This window comes from Rattus rattus, chromosome 5 (assembly GCF_011064425.1).
Source record: "Rattus rattus isolate New Zealand chromosome 5, Rrattus_CSIRO_v1, whole genome shotgun sequence".
Taxonomy (NCBI): domain Eukaryota; kingdom Metazoa; phylum Chordata; class Mammalia; order Rodentia; family Muridae; genus Rattus; species Rattus rattus.
The window spans coordinates 67989897-68006411 of record NC_046158.1 but is presented as its reverse complement, the minus strand read 5'-3'; the positions used below and the strand labels follow the sequence as shown (position 1 = coordinate 68006411).

The following is a 16515-nucleotide window of genomic DNA, read 5'->3' as shown; positions in this document are numbered from 1 at the left end:
CTCTGGCCCTGTGTGCACTGCACACACACACACACACACACACACACACACACACACACACACACACACACACAATCATAAAGTGGAATTTCATCACGTGTACTGTTTAATTGTGCGTTCTTTCTGCTGTTTTCTTGGTTGGTCTGTAGATTGACTACTTTTCTGTTTTGTGGGTTTTCTCTGTCATTAGTTCACTTTTCTTCCCTTTTCTTGGATTTTTCTGGATTTCCCCTCTTCATCTTCTACTCACTTGTACCATATACACTGTATTTTCCTGCTCGCTGTTACCCTAGAATATAATACCTCCAAACAACTTGTTAATAGGAAAGTGTGCCTCGACTTCCCCTATATATATACAGGAGGCCTCGTATCCCTGGTGATCGCTGGCTGGGTTTGTGGTCTATGTCCCTTTTTGCCTTTTAGTTTTGACCCTGCAAAGGCTTGTTTCACATGGGTGACATTTGCTTCAGTTGATCAGAGTCATCCCGAGCTTCTGAAGCTTCCACTGAGAGTCACAGACGTGTCTCTGCCTGTTGTGCGGCTCCTGGGTGGATGGGTGGGGGTGAGGAGTCTGCTAGCAACAGACTTTGAATCCTTGCTTGTCTGAGGATGCTGGTTCTGCTCCCTTTTTGGAATATAATCTTACTGGGTATAGAACTCTGGGGTCAGTGGTTATTTCCTGATTTCCTCTGCTCCTGTTGCACCTGTGACTCCTTCCAAGACAACCCATCACCCCACTCCCGTCCCACTTTCTCCATGCCTTTAAAGGACAGTATCAGGCTGGCAAGATGGCTCAGTGGTTAAGAGCACCAGATGCTCCAACAGAGGTGCTGAGTTCAGTCCCCGGCAACCACATGGTGGCTCAAAACCATCTACAATAGGATCTGATGCCCTCTTTTGACAGTCACCACATAAACCCACAAAACACTTATCTATAAATAATAATAAAAAAGTCACAATCATTGGTGACATATAATGTCATCGCTCTGTGTGAAGATACGGAATTGTCTTATTATCTCATTTTATGTACACATGATTCTTGCTTGGATCTGTGGGTTTCTTCACCAGTTCTGGAATTTCTTCAGCCTTTATTATTAAATGTTGCCTTTCCCTCATTCTCCCTCTCTCTTGGTTACTTTCCTATTGCTGAGACAAAACGTGACAACCAAAGCAACTCATAAGAGAGCGTTTGATTGGCCTCTCAGTTACAGAGTGATGCAGTCCATGATGAAGGGGCCAATGAGCAGGAGCAGCTGAGAGCTCACATCTTGATTCATAAGAAGGAGGCAGAGAGAGCACTAACTGGGAGAGCCCTCCTGAGTGACACACCTCCTCTGCAAAGACCAAGTCCTTCCCAAACAGTTCCACTCACTGGGGACCAAGCATCCAACTACATGAGCCATGGGGGCCGTTCTCGTTTAACACAATCACATGGTCTGGAGTCCTATTTGACCACGTGATAGACTGGCTGCCTCTGAGACTCTTACTGTCTTTTTCATATTTACCTTCCCTTTTGTTCCCTCTGAGTAATTTGCTTTGCACTTTATGCAATTTAATAATCCATTCTCTAGCTAGATATAACCTGCCTTAATCTTTCAATTTTATATTTTAGAAAAATGTATCTTTTCCCCCAAAGTGGTAAAAAGTTATTGTTTATAATATTTTTAATTACTGAAACATGGTTGTTTTGTGTGTTGTATACAATCATCTCTGTATCCAAGGAAGATTGGGCCACGGCCACTTTAGGAATACTAAAATCTGCAGATGCCTAAGTCCTGTATAAAAATAGCTTCATCTTTGTGTATAACTTAGGGGCATCCCTCTGTTGACTATTTTATTCATTTAGCTTTTGAGATAAGAGTCTTGCTATGGAGTCCTCCCACCTCCAGTTTCTCGATATTAAAAAAAAAAGACATTCTTTATCTCTGATAATCTGTAGAGTCCCCACTGCATGTCAAGGCAGTTCATTTATTTATTTCAGCTTTATATACAACGAATACCCAGGCTACTTCCAACTCAAGGGTAACCTTCCCCAGCTCCCCTGTAGATGCGAATCATCTCTAGATTGCATGCAATATAAGAATAATAAAAAAAACCAGTATGTGAGCAGCTGCAGATATCAGAACTATAAACTCTAGTGAGTCATGTAGCTATGTTTAGGGAATGGACATTACAAGAGATGTTCAGAGTGTCCATGCATTTGCAAAACTTCTAATAGCACAGATTCTATTCTTCCTTGCTTCTCATTACCTGTGTGGTTTATGTACCTAGAAGTGTAGCTGCACCATTCTAAGTGCTGGGTTGGTAGATAGAGTGCTTGCTTTTTCCATTCCTGCTTCTTTATCCAGGCTTTTGATACAGACAGGTTTTTCTTTCCTCTTTCTGAGTTCCCGTCAGCTGTCAGGATCCTAAAGATTCTTCAAGACAAGAGAACACCCCGCCCCACCCCTGGTAAACAAGAGTTTTACTATACTGCCCAAGCTGTCTGCAAACTCACCATCCTTCTGCCTCAGCCTCCCAAATGCTAGGACTACAGGAGTGAGCCCCTACACCTGGCTTGAGATGTTAACTCTTGCCTGAACTTAGATCTTTTCAATTGCATGTGGCCTCTTTCCTCTTGAGCCTGAAACATTGTATTTACACCGTTTGCTGCCTCTCACTCTCTGCTTTATGAACTTCACTTGGACATTTGTCTTATTCCTAGTTAGCGCTTTCACTTTCCTGAACCTGCCCCCCTTTAGTCACTCAACACTGAGCACTTGCCTAGTTCCAGGCACTGTGCAAGCCTAGGGCTATAAAATGTGATCAAGACAGGTAAAGACTCCCAAAGTCTATGCTTTACACAGTTCTGCAACACAGTAAAATTTCACTTAATGCTAGCATGTATTAAAAACATGTTTAAAAATACACACAGATACAAAGGAAACAGGTAAGAAAGAAGACAAAATCTCCCAGTGCAGATAGCTACTGTTGACATGCTTTTAAGAATAAAACCTTGGGTTGGAGTTGTGGCTCAGAAGTTAAGCTGCTCTTTTAGAGGACTAGTATTTGATTCCTAGCACCATCAGGCAGTTTACAACTCCCTGTGCCTCCAGGAGACCCAATGCCATCTTCTGGCATGCACCTTCATGCAGTTCTGTCACACAGAGAAACAAATATGCAACAATAATAATAATTATAACAACAACAACTATAATAATAATACCTTAAAAGTTTTCTTTCTAAAAAGGATACAAGCCAGTGTTCTGTGTAATTACAGGAATTTGGTTGTGGTACCATTGGCTGATGGTCCTGACATCACCCATTCAGTTCTCAAATGTGTGTATATAGTAAGTTCAGTAGCATGCGTGTGTGTGTGTGTGTGTGTGTGTGTGAAGGATAGAGCCACATTCTATTAGATGTGGGGAAGAAGAATGTGCACAGAATCTTATGTCCCTATGTTTTTTTCCAATCTCTCTATGTCTAAAACAAGGAGATATTAATCCCAAAATATTGGAATCTTTGCTGCTGATGAACACCTCCATAGGCCTCCAGACAATAATCTCTGTGGATATTTAAGCTATAAGTAACAATGTCCACTAGGTGGCAGTAAAATAGATCTGTCCCGTGGACAGAAGAACTACAGCCAGGAAAGGCAAGCTGGGTTAGGTGCGCCTTCAGTTAAGGACACTTTTTGCTGCCTTTTGACAGATGGCACTATGCATGCGATAACTTTTGTCGCTCCAGTTACTTCCAAAATTTTATAAGTGCTTGTTGTCTTTTGCAGAAAAATATTTTACTTATGCCTGGACACAGCAGCTGCTCAACACATTTTCTCTCTTCTGTTTTTGCACAAGCACATTTTTACTTAAAAGTGACCGTGCTTGCCCATTTTTAGGAAACCCTGGTTTCTCATTAGCCTATCTTGGAGATATTACCTTGGTAATTGGTATGACTCCTCCTCCTCTTGTTGTTCCCTAATTCTGTAGTTTACTCTCGTTGCTCTGAGTGTTGTGCTATTATTAAAAACGGCGTGGTGAATGTTTCAATAAGTGGTGAGACTTTCTTCAGGGTAAACTACGAAGCAGGTTGGTTGGAATTGCAGGTCCAGGGCGTTATTTTTACACCTTGATGGACACTGCAAATTGCCCTGTGGGCATAAGAATGCTTTGCAGAGTTGGAGATCGTCTCATTATGTAGCCTAGGCTAACCTGGAACTAGTGGGTGATACTTCTGCTGTGCTGAGATTACAGGTATGAGCCACTACGCCTAACACAGACAGATGCTTGCGTTTTTGACAGTTTTATCCAGGAGCTTGGTGCGCCCTGGCTGTTACTCTGCCTTTGCCCCGGGCGGGGTTGCTCACGTGTGCTGACTCCTCCTGTCCAGCAGGGGGCGCGGCGTTACCGCTCCGCATGCGCAGTGCGCGCCGTGTCAGACGTGGGGAACTGGAGGCCGGCGCAGCGTTCCCCGGCTGGCTCTGGCTTACCTGGTACTGTCGGCGGCCTCCCGTCACCGCGCGATCCGACACGGCCGTGGCTCGCGCCCCGCGGCCAAAGCCGGTGGCGGAGCGCGGGGCCGAGCGGGAGGCGGCCGGTTCCGAGGTGAGCGCGGCGCGCGGGCGACCGGGTGGGCCTCGGGGCTGGGCCTCTGGGAGCCCGGGGGCTGCAAGAGCACCGCAGCGCTGCCCCGCTGCCCCATCTGTACCTATGTCCTGTTACCCGGGCCCGCCAGCCTGTCCAGGACATCTGTTTCCTGCTGCAACTGGAGGTTGCGGGACCCGAGTCCTCCCTGGGAGGCCTTGTACCTTGGCTATCCCGGACCAGTGGCGTCCAGTGCTGGTCCTGGGTGGAACGCGGTGGGGTGTGTGGCTCAGAGAGTGGCTCTGAGCGTTGGGAGATGTGTTCCCGATGGTGGCAACAGTGTCCAGTTTTGAAAGTCAAACACTGGTTTGGTGTCACTTATTAAGTACCACTCTAGAAGGGTCCTTTCACTTGGGTCTGTGGATGTTGTCTTGAGTCTGGGGCATGTCCATTTCAATTGTTTAGAGTCAGCTATAAGTTCTAAGTACTTTAACTGAACTTTGTGTACTCTGGTGCTCAAGGCAATTCACGGTAATAATCAACACGGCCGAGTTTGTATTGCAATCACTTTCCCTGACTTCAGCCTCTTAGTTCCTCTAGCCTGTGCGCTTGGATAGTCATCTGAGGAACCAGGCTGCTGTGCGCTGGAGCCCAGCCGTGGAGTTCTGTTGTGGAACCCTGGAAGTTCCTTAGCCTTGCTGTTGACCTTTCTGCACCACAGTGAGGTTCAGAAGATTGTCACACAGAGCTGTCAGGAGGATGAAATAAGACATAGTAAACCCACAAGTGTAGAGTAAAATGCTCAGTTAGGTACATAATGTATTCACCGTGATGTAACTGCCACAGTCAAACAGTGTCTTTATACTGGAAACCCTTTTTAGGGGTAGTGAACCACCCTGGAACTTTAATTCTAACCGTATCAAGTATCATGACTTTGTGTCTGTTTGCCTACATTGTTTTCAGAAGAGATCCTGTGTAGCAAAGGCAGTTCAGCAGGCAGGACCACTCGGAAAAGGCTGAGGTAATAGGAAATTGTGACCTGGAACGTTTGGCTGAGTGCATTGACTGTAACCTGGAGCTTGGAAGAAAGGTGTTTCAGGCCACTGTTAGGAAGGAGCAATTCCAGGAACGTCAAGTGTGTCTCACCGTGCCCGTAGATGGGTGTTAGAGTCGTTCCAGTGGCTCAGTGCTCTGAAGCTGGATGAATGGTTCCAGACTTTTTTTTTAAATTGAGAGGGAGGGTGTTTGACAGGTTTGAAGGATGATAATTTGTAGGATCTGAGATGTAGGCTATGGTATGAAACTGGGCAGCCAGGAAAACTAGGATTCGGTCTCCAGGATTCAGCACAGGTTTATCAGGGATGGGTGCTTCTGTATCTCAGCTGGTAGAGTTCCCAGCATGCATGGGGCCTTGGATTGGATCTCCAGTGCCCTATAAACTGAGGCAGGGATGCATGCCCACAATCCCAGTACTCAGGAGGTGAGAGCAGGGAGAGAAGGGTGATCATCTAGTTCCTGACCAGCCTGGGCTGGAGGAGGCTGTCCCAACACAAATGGAAAACCAAACCAAACCATCGTAGCCCGTGGTTCTTTCGGGTGTAGCTGTTTGTGATGGGTGCAGGGAGAGGAGGTGTTCAGAGGAGGGCACAGAAAACCTAGAACCAGTGGAAACCTACAACCATCATTTCCCTTTTGGAAATTCCAGTTCAGGAAGGATGGCGGTCAGAAGCCCCTCCCCTGAGTGTAGAGTGGTGAGTGTCCCAGTGCAACTGGGAAGGAAAGATGTTTGGTCATTCATTCATTCATTCATTCATTCGTTTAATCATTCATTCATTCACTCACTCACTCAGCCAGCATTCAGGTTGAGATCCAGTATGTTCTACCCTTGATACTGGATGTTGAGAATACTGACTAGACTGTGAGAGGGACACCAGCAGAGCAGACAGGCCACTCTAAGTGAGGCAGGTGCTGTAAGGAAGTGTCGTAGTAAAAGGTGGTGCTCACAGGGAAGGCCTCCCTCATCTTCATTAATTAATTGCTTTATTACTTGTTTTTATTTTGTATGAGTGTTTTGCCTGCTTGCATGCATGCATGCTCGTGTACCATGTGTGTGCAGCGCCTGCAGAGGCAAGAAGAGGGCATCAGATTCCCTGGAACTGAAGTTACAGATGGTCGTGAGCCTCCATGTGGGTGCTGGGAACCTAACCTATGGAAGAGCAAGTGCTTGTAACCACCGGACCATCTCTCCAGTCCCCTCTCCAATAATGATAATAATCATCATCACCATCACCACCACCACCACCATCATCATCAGTATTTGCTCTTAACTGCTGACCCATTTCTTTAGCTCTTCTCCAATGATGATGATGATGATGATGATGATGATGATGATGATGATGATGATGATGATGATGATGATAATAAAGCAGTATTTGCTCTGAGCCATCTCTTCAGCCCCCTCTCCAACAACACCAACATCAACAACTGTATTCCTGGGTTTAGCGAGGACCTAGTCTGTTCCCAACCAGTACTCTGCCATTCCATTCATCTCCCCCTACCCCATTTGTTTTATTATGAGTGTTTGCGCTGGCCCGAGCGCTTGCCACCCTCTCAGCATTATTCCTCAGAGTTTGGTGTAGACGTTTGGGGTAGATGTTGGATATTGAGCCCATGTCTGGGTGGCTTTGGGCTGTTGTGCCTCAGCTCCCTACCTGTCAGGTGGTTCTGAGGTGTGTTCTGAATGACTCTTCGGGGGCTCTTAGCAGAATCAAGTGCTTTTCCCTGCTCAGTGCTTTAGCCAGCTCCATCTTCACCATTCTGCTTTCCGGTTCCTCTCTCTGGTTTTCCAGAGCCCCCCTCCTACCAAACACTTCCGCTCATGCTCTTAGTTTGGAAGAGCACAGACCATGTTGGCGCATCCAGAAGGGGCTTGCAAGCACCACGGGAACATGTGCTGGATTGACTTGCTCACCCTCAGATGGCAGCAGGGACCCCTTGGGCAGGGTAAAGCAAGGCGTCAGCAACCTCTGTACTCTGGTGTAACAGTTGTAGGACTCCTACTGTAGCTTCGTGGAGAGAGATCCAGGTCGGAGGGAGGTAGCCCAGCATGGTGGCTGTAGCTCTTGATCAGGTATGGCCTATGGTGATAGAAGGGTAGCGGCTGCCTCCTGGTGTCTCCCTTAGAAGCCTTCATATCAGAGAATGCTAGGCATTCTGTTTTGGGCAGCCCAGATGCCCACTCATAGCACACCGTGAAACATGCGAGGTTCCATGGCGGGGTGTCCTGCAGCTGGGGGCAGATGTGATGATCTACTGGGGTCCGATCCTCATCATGGTGGAAATGCAAAGTAGGTGAACGAATGCACAGCCACACAGCCTTGGCATCTGTGGTCAAGGCTACCGGTGGGAAGAAATCCTGGGAGATGGGACCACTGAGAACTCAGTGTTTTTGGGACTCCCAGATCCTCGGGGCTGGCAGCAGGTCTTTAAGGCAGAGGCGAGCTGCCCTCCCTGGGTCAGCTGTTTCGATGGGCACTCAGGATCTGCCTGCACCTCCCTCTGCTCTCAGCTTCCCTTAAGTGGTGTCTTCAGATGTCTGTGGCTGCGGGACCTGGCTGTGTGTGGACTAACAGCAGCGGGGGGTGGGGCTGGGGATATGAAATGGCGGGATATAAAACAGGGTGTGGATATGGGTGTGTTCTCGTGACCCAGGGTTAATGACCCAGGCAGGACAGTGGGAGCTGGTCCTATGGTGCTGCCAGGCAGGCTTGAAGCTTGGATGGAACCATGACCTAAATGACTGGTTTCCACCCAGGGGTGATTTCATTGCCCCCCAGGGGTGTTTAACACTCTTGGTGATTATAACTACGGGTCTGCCTTTTTACCAGGGACAGGCTGAGGATGGTACTGAGACAGTTAGGATCCAGATAATGGTTTCCCACATGAGTTAGATACAGTTAGAATGTTAGTAGAAGCCACAGCCAGAAACCAAGGGTGGCGGGCAGGGGGTGCAACCAAGGGTGCATCCGGACTGCTGTGGCAGTGTTGGAGGAAGCAACTTGAAGCTCAGGGAGGCAGATAGCTTATTCTTTGAGTTTATTCTTTGGGTTTATTCTTTGAGGCCAGAGCTAACCCACTTGCTCCGCCTCTGGGGGAGTCCACCCTCTCCGCTCTCATAATATGGAATGGCCAGTGCGGTGCTGACACCTTTGAGAAGTGAGCTCAGCATTGGCTGTCAGGTATTGGCCTTCATGCTACCATGGGACTGGTTCCCAAGTTCTGAGAAAGGCCGAGTTCTGAAGTGGCCAGGTGGTGTCCTTAACTACGGGGCAGTGGAAGTGGGCAGCCAGCTCAGACACTGCCTGATTTGTTGAGCCAGGGAAAATGTCAAGAACTGACAAGGTTGGCACCTGTTGAATAGAAAAGGTTTTCAGATAAGCCAGTTTTTAAACCCATATCTTGCAGATCAAGGGTGATGCTGGATCTCTCTCTGTGTTTGTGTGTGTGCGCGCGCGCGCGCGTGTGTGTGTGTGTGTGTGTGTGTGTGTGTGTGTGTGTGTGTGTGTGTGTGTGTGTGTGTGTGTGCCTGTATGTGTGTGGTGTGTGATATGTATGTATGGAGGTTGCACATATGTATTTGTAGGTGGAGGCCAGAGGAGGATGCACCTTACTCTCTGCCTTGTTTCCTGGAGATAGGGTCTCTCACTGAATGCTGACCTGGACTGACGGCCAGCAAGCCCCGATAACTCTCTCATCCTCTGCCCCACCCCACCAGTCCTGGGTGTGCGGGTAGCCACCCTTGGCCTTTTCTGTTGGGTTGTTGAGGGTTTTGAACTCAGGTCCTCATGCTTGCACAGAACCACCGAACCACCTTGCTTAGGCCCCGTATCTCTTCAGCCTTGCCTGGCTATGAAAGATGACTAGTTCAGACTCTATATCCTCCATTCCTAGGAGTTGTCACTAGGGTCACCCTCACAGATTCCAGGAAGTTTCCGCTGCACTCGGTTTCCACTCTGTCCCCCAAGTGTCCCCTACCCCCAGGTCTAGCTGTCTCTCCCTGAACTCTCCCTTCATCTCCCCTCCACTTGATCCTTCCCATTCTCATAACTACCCTCCCCCAGTCCACCCCAAACCTACTCTGTTTCCCCTAGGAAGGCCCATGCTTTCTCCCTTGAACTCTCTTGACCTCTCTGGGTATGTGCTTCTGTGGATTGTAGCTTGATTAATACTTATTTAATAGCCAATGCCCACTTGTAAGGGAATACATACATTTATCTTTCTGGGTTACCTCAGAATGATTTCATCTAGTTCTATCCTTTTGCTGTAAATTTCATAATGTTGTTTTTTTAAAAACAGTTGAGTAATACTCCATTGTGTAAATATACCACGTTTTCTTTATCTATTCTTCACTCGAGGGGCATCTAGGTTGTTTCCGGTTCCTGGATATTGTGAATAAAGCTGCAATGGACATAATTGAGCAAACGTCCTGTAGTAGGATGGAGTGTCCTTTGGGAATATGTCTAAGAGTGCTATAGCTGGGTCTTAAAATCAGTTGATTCCCAGTTCTCTGAGGAGCCACCATATTGATATCCGTAGTAGCTGCACAAGTTTGCCTTCCCACTAGCAATGGAGGAGCGTTCTCCTTACTGTGCATCCTTGCCAGCGTGCGCTGTCACTTGTGTTATTAATCTTAGCCATTCTGACAGGCGTAAGATAGAATCCCAAAGTAGTTTTGATTTGCATTTTCCTGATGGCTAAGGATGCTGAGCATTTCTTTAAATAAATGCTTCTTAGCCATTTAAGATTCCTCTATTGAGAATTCTGTCTGATCTGCACCTCATTTTTAATTGGATGTTTTTATATCCAATCTCTCGAGGTTTTTTTTTTTTTTTTTTGGATATTAGACCTCTGTTGGATGTGGAGTTTGTAAAAATCTTTTGCCATTCTTTAGGCTGTTGCTTTGTCTGAATGACAATGTCCTTTACCTTGCAGAAGCTTTTCCGTTTTATGAGGTGTCAATTAGTAATTGTTGATCCTAGTGCCTACACTATTCCATTCGGAAAGTTGTCGCCTGTGCCTATGTGTTCAAGGCTGTTTCCCACTTTCTTTTCTATCCGGTTCAGTGGGTCTGCTTTTATGCTGAGGTCTTTGACCCCCTTGGACTTGTTGTGCAGGGTGATAAGTCTGAATCTATATGCATTCTTCTACACTCAGACATCCCATTTGCCCAGCACCATTTGTTGAAGATACTGTCTTTTTTTTCCAGTATGCATTTCTGACTTCTTTATAAAAAATTAGGTGTCTATAGGTGTATGAATTTATGTCTTGGTCTTCACTCAGTTCTATTAATCAACATGTCTATTTTTATGCCAACACCATGCAATTTTTGTACAGCTTGTACTAAATTTGTAGCACAGCTTGAAGTCAGGAATGGTGAGACCTTTAGCATATTGTTTTACCTATAGGATTCTTTTACCTATCTTGTTTGGGGTTTTGTTTTTCCACACTGAGTTGAGAATTGTCCTTTCAAGGTCTGTAAAGAATTGTGCTGGGATTGATGGAAATTGCACTGAATCTGTAGATTGCTTTCGGCAAGATGGCCATTTTCACTATGTTAATCCTACCAATCCATGAACATGGGAGGTGTTTCCACGTTCTGAAACCTTCTTCAATTTCTTTCTTCAAAGACTTTATCAAAGTTTTTGATCATACAAATCTTTTACTTTTTTTTGTCAGTTACCCCAAGATATCTTATATTATTTGAGGATCTTGTGGAGGGTGTTGTTGCCCTGATTTCTCTCTCAGTTCATTTGTCACTTGTATGTAGGAGGGCTACTGATCATTTTGAGTTAATCTTGCATTCAGCCACTTTGCTGAAAGTGTTTATCAGCTATAGGAGTTCCTTAGTGGAATTTTCTGGGTCACTTATTATACTATCATATCATCTGCAAATGAAGATACTTTGACTTCTTCCTTTCCAATTTGTGTCTCCTTCATTGTCTATTGCTGTAGCTAAACCTTCAAGTACTATACTGAATAGACAAGGAGAGAGTGGGCAACCTTATCTTGTTTCTGATTTTATGGCATTGCTTTGAGTTTCTCTCCATTTCATTTGATCTTGGCTATTGGATTGCTTTATATTGTCTTTATTATGTTTGGGTTACAAGGCACACAAGGTATGTGCCTTGTATCCTTAATCCCGCCAAGATTTTTATCACGAAGGGCTATTAGATTTTGTCAAAGACCTTTTCAGTATCTAATGAGATGACAAGCTTTTTTTCTTTTAGTTTATTTATATGTTGGGTTACATTTACTCTTGTTGTATGTTGAATTATCTCTGCATCTCTGGCATGAAGCCTATGGTAATGCTAAGTGTTCTTTTTGATGTGTTCTTGCATTCAGTTGGTAAGCATTTTTATCGAGTATTTTTGCATGTATGTTTATAAGAGAAATTGAATTTAATTTTCTTTCTTTGTTGAGTCTTTATGTGGTTTGGATATCAGGGTAACTGTGTACTCATTTAAATAATTGGTCAGTGTTTCTTCTGTTTCTGTTTTGTGGAACAATTTGAGGAGTATTGGTATTAACTCTTCTTTCAAAGTCTCATAGAATTCTACACTAAAACCATCTGGCTCTGGGCCTTTTTTGGCTGGTAGACTTTTTAATGACCTTTATAGGTATCTCCTTCTTTAGGTTAGGAAATACTTTTTCTATGACTTTGTTGAAAGCATTTTTTGGGCTTTCGAACTGGGAACCCTCTCCTTCTTCTATTCCTATTATTTGGAGTCTTTTTGTAGTGTCCCGGACTTCCTAGATGTTTTATGTCAGGAAGTTTATTTTAGATTTAATAATGTCTTTGACTGATGTAACCATTTCTTCTACTATATCTTTAGGGCCTGAGTTTCTCTCTTGCATCTCCTGTGTTCTGTTGGTGAGGTCACCTCTGAAGTCCTGTTGGCATTCCTGAATTTTCCTTTCCAGAATTCCCTCAGTTTGTTTTCTTTATTGCTTCTACTTTCATATCTTGAACAGTTTGTCTGTTTCTTGGCTTTCCTTGAGGGACTTACTTGTTTCCTCTATTGTTTCTTCGTGTTTCCCTGGCTTTTTTTTTTTTCCCTCTTTAAGGATCCCTATCATCTTCATTTAGTTGACTTTAAGGCCTTTTCCTTGGGCTTTAGTTATAACTGAAGATTCAGGACCTGCTGGGGAGGATGGCTGGGCCCTCGCAGAGACATATTGCCTTGGCTGTTACTGATTGTTGTGTTCCCTGGGTTTTGTTGTTGGGTTTTTGTTTGTTCGTTTGCTTGTTTTTTTTTTTTTTTGTTTTGTTTTTGTTTTGTTTTTTTTGAGACAGGGTTTCTGTGTGGGCCTGACTTTCCAGGAACTCACTCTGTAGACTAGACTATAGCTTGTATTTTGATGAGATTTTTGTCTTGAAACAAGCGAAAACAAATAAAGCGTGTTGGGGTTGGGGATTTAGTTCAGTGGTAGGCGCTTGCCTATGGCAAGCACAAGGCCCTAGGTTGGTCCAGCTCAAAAAAAAAAAAAAAAAAAAAAAAAAAAAAAAGGGTTGAACAACTTAATCCTGTCAGGGTACTGATTGCCATCCTAACCTCCCCCCCCCCCAATTTTTGTCTTTGGTGACCAGGTGTGTGAGGACGAGGACATCTGTGTCATTATGTGTGCGTCCGTCAAGTCCAACATCCGGGGTCCTGCCCTCATCCCAAGGATGAAGACCAAGCACCGGATCTACTACGTCACCCTGTTCTCCATCGTCCTCCTGGGCCTCATCGCCACCGGCATGTTTCAGTTCTGGCCTCACTCCATCGAGTCCTCCAGCGACGGGGGTGTGGAGAAACGCAGCATCCGGGAAGTGCCAGTGGTCAGGCTGCCAGCTGACAGCCCCATCCCAGAGCGGGGGGATCTCAGCTGTAGAATGCACACGTGTTTCGATGTCTACCGCTGCGGCTTCAACCCAAAGAACAAAATCAAGGTGTACATCTACCCCCTAAAGAAGTACGTGGATGACGCCGGTGTTCCGGTGAGCAGCGCCATCTCCCGGGAGTACAATGAACTGCTCACAGCCATCTCCGACAGTGACTACTACACAGATGACATCAGCCGGGCCTGTCTGTTCGTCCCCTCCATTGATGTGCTGAACCAGAACCCCCTTCGAATCAAGGAGACAGCGCAGGCCCTGGCCCAGCTTCCCAGGTACCTGACACCTAGCAACCAGAGCCCAGGGGATGACCTGAAGGGAATGGAGTGGCAGGAATGTGTTAACCTGGTCTCCAGATACTTCGTCTACCTCACAAGTATGTGAGTGACTGATGTAGCTGGAGGTCTGAGCTTTGAGCAGCTGGGGTCTGCCATCCTGTGCTGCTGTGTCAGCCTGGGGCTTCATGGAGTTTGGAGCTAAGGAAGGCTCTTCTCCTATACATCTTTTTTACACCTAATTTAGATTAAAATGTATAACCTCTACCCCAGGCACTAGGTCATTCCTGTTTCCTGTAAAAAGCTTAGAAAGGCAGCTTAGCAAAAGAGATGTAAGACTTGTGGACAACATTTACTGTTTAAATGGGCTTATTAGGTCCTTTTTTGTGTGTGTGTAAAATTTCTATGTGCGTATAGTTATAAAACATTTTTTTGGGCCAGGAATGGCATTATGTGATCATAACTTATAGACACTTCATTTCTCATAATGCACTGTGAATATCTTTCCAAATAATTTCATGGTATCTGTGGGTTTGAGCGTGTATGCACAAGCACAAGGGCATGCACACACACACACACACACACACACACACACACACACACACACACACACACACACACAGACAATATCTATGCAAAGCCCAGAGGTTGATGTTGGGTATCTTTATCACTTGCTACCTAAATTATTAACTAATTTTGGAGGCAGATCCTTCACTGAATTTGTGGGATCCTGCCTCCTGTCTGTGCTTCCCCAACAGAGGAGTTACAGGCATACGCCGCTCTACCTGGCTTTTGTATCAGGTCCTGACGCTTCTACAGCAAACACTTTACTGACCAAGTCATCTCTCTAGACCTTCACTTTTTTTTTAATACAATTCTGAACATTGTGTAGAATTCCATTTTATAGATATTCTGTAATATATTTATTGAGACTTCTATAGCTTATTTACTTGTTTTTTTTTTTTTTTTAGAATTTTAATTTATTTAAAGGTATGGATGTTCTGCCTTTATGTATGTGTGTGTACTACATGTGTGCCTGGTGTCCTCACAGGCCGGAAGAGAGCATTGGATTCCCTGAAACTGGAGTTACAGATGGTTGTGAGCCACCATGTGGGTGCTGGGGTTAGGACCTGGGTCTTCTGGAAGAGCAGCCAGTGCTCCTAACCATTGAGCCACCTCTCCAGCCCTACTTTTGTTTCTTGAACATTTAGGTAGGTTTCAGGGTTGTTTTGTTTTATGATCAGAAATGGCTATGTAGCAGACAAGCTGTAAGTATACATGTTTCTAATTTTTTATTTGTCCCTTTGGACAAATAAACAGACCTTCCTCTTGTGGCTATTTATGCTTGTGACCAGCAGGTGGCGCTGTTTTGGGCTGGGTCATTTGCATAAGTGATGTAATGTTACATGCTCACTGCTTCATGGTTATGGTTTTTTCTCATTTATTTACTTTCTCAATAGGTGGGATCGAGGAACAAATCACCTGCTGTTCAACATGTTGCCTGGAGGTCCCCCAGATTACAACACTGCCCTGGATGTCCCCAGAGACAGGTGAGCATTTGGGAGGCTGTCCCACAATGGATTTCTGAGGATTGGGTAAGCTGAATAGGAACCATTTGTTCCCACAAAGTTAGATTCTTAGACGGGTATGGGGTGCACGCATGCCTTTAATCCCAATACTCAGGAGGCAGAGTCAGGCAGATCTCCGAGGTTGAGGGTAGCCTGGGCTACAAAGTGAGTTCCAGGACAGCTAGGACTACACAGAGAAACTATGTCTTAAAATAAATAAATAAATAAATAAATAAATAAATAAATAAATTAGGTTCCTGAACCTGCTGGGATATATTTTATGATTGGAATTGTTTATTAAAGTAGAAAACCCTCTTAGGCATTTCCCTTCTTAAGACAGAAATGCTGAACCTGTGTAAACCCATGGAAACAGTTGGAGCTGGGGGCCTGGGACAGCTCTAAGAACTATCTTGTTTTCCTAGACTGGGCTAGTGTTCGTTTCAAGTGTAGCAGCTGAGTTTCCAAGCCAGTTAGGTTCAGGATTAATGGTTCCCATGCTTTCTGAATGTGGGCTCATTTGCCAAAAGTCCTGCAGCTTCTGAGGAGAGCGGTGTGGCTGTAGTGTGAATATTTAAAGTCTGCTCTACTCTCCTCTTGCTCCCTGCTCCCTTGCTCTTCCCCTTTGTTCCTTCTCTCCCCATTCCCCTCCCCCTTCCCTCCACGTGCTCATGGAGGGCCCTTACTCCTCTCCTCTTCTACTCTGTTTATTTCATTAAACCTTTCCATGTGGAAAAAAAAAAAATAAAGTCTGCTCTATGCTGCCTGTGGGTACGTGCCTGAGCTCTGGATTCGTGAATGAAGGACACGCACATGCAATCTTTATATTTAGTATGCCTTAACTAGCTCGATGGTTGGGCATTTCCAATCCTCCCCGCAGCAGCTAGCACATACTTCCCTCCAGTATTCCTGAGTTAACAATTTCCAGATCTGTATTTTATCTTTGCTGTCCTGTTTCCTCCCATGGGGCTGCTTTCCCTTTGCACCTACACTTCGGCCATCTCACCCTCCTCACTTTCATGGTGTGGTCCGTCCTGCACCCCTGTCAGGGCTGACTCCCTTCCCCCTCACTTGCATTTCTTGTCCAGGAATCCTAAAAGTCCCTCCTCTGTCTCCCTGCTTCAGCCATTGGCCGTTGGCAACTTATTTCCCAATCAGAAACAACTGGGGGCGGG

At 45.4% G+C, this 16515-nt stretch overlaps 1 protein-coding gene across 1 annotated transcript in view; it reads left to right on the top strand.

Moving 5' to 3' along the window:
• Window positions 1-4402: 4402 nt before the first annotated feature.
• Ext2 (exostosin glycosyltransferase 2) overlaps window positions 4403-16515 on the top strand; it is a 134267-nt gene continuing 122154 nt past the window's right edge. The window contains exons 1-3 of the mRNA XM_032903764.1: window positions 4403-4583; window positions 13210-13775; window positions 15236-15325. Coding sequence (XP_032759655.1) covers window positions 13240-13775; window positions 15236-15325 — 626 coding nt within the window. The 5' untranslated portion in view covers window positions 4403-4583; window positions 13210-13239. The remainder of the gene's footprint in view (window positions 4584-13209; window positions 13776-15235; window positions 15326-16515) is intronic.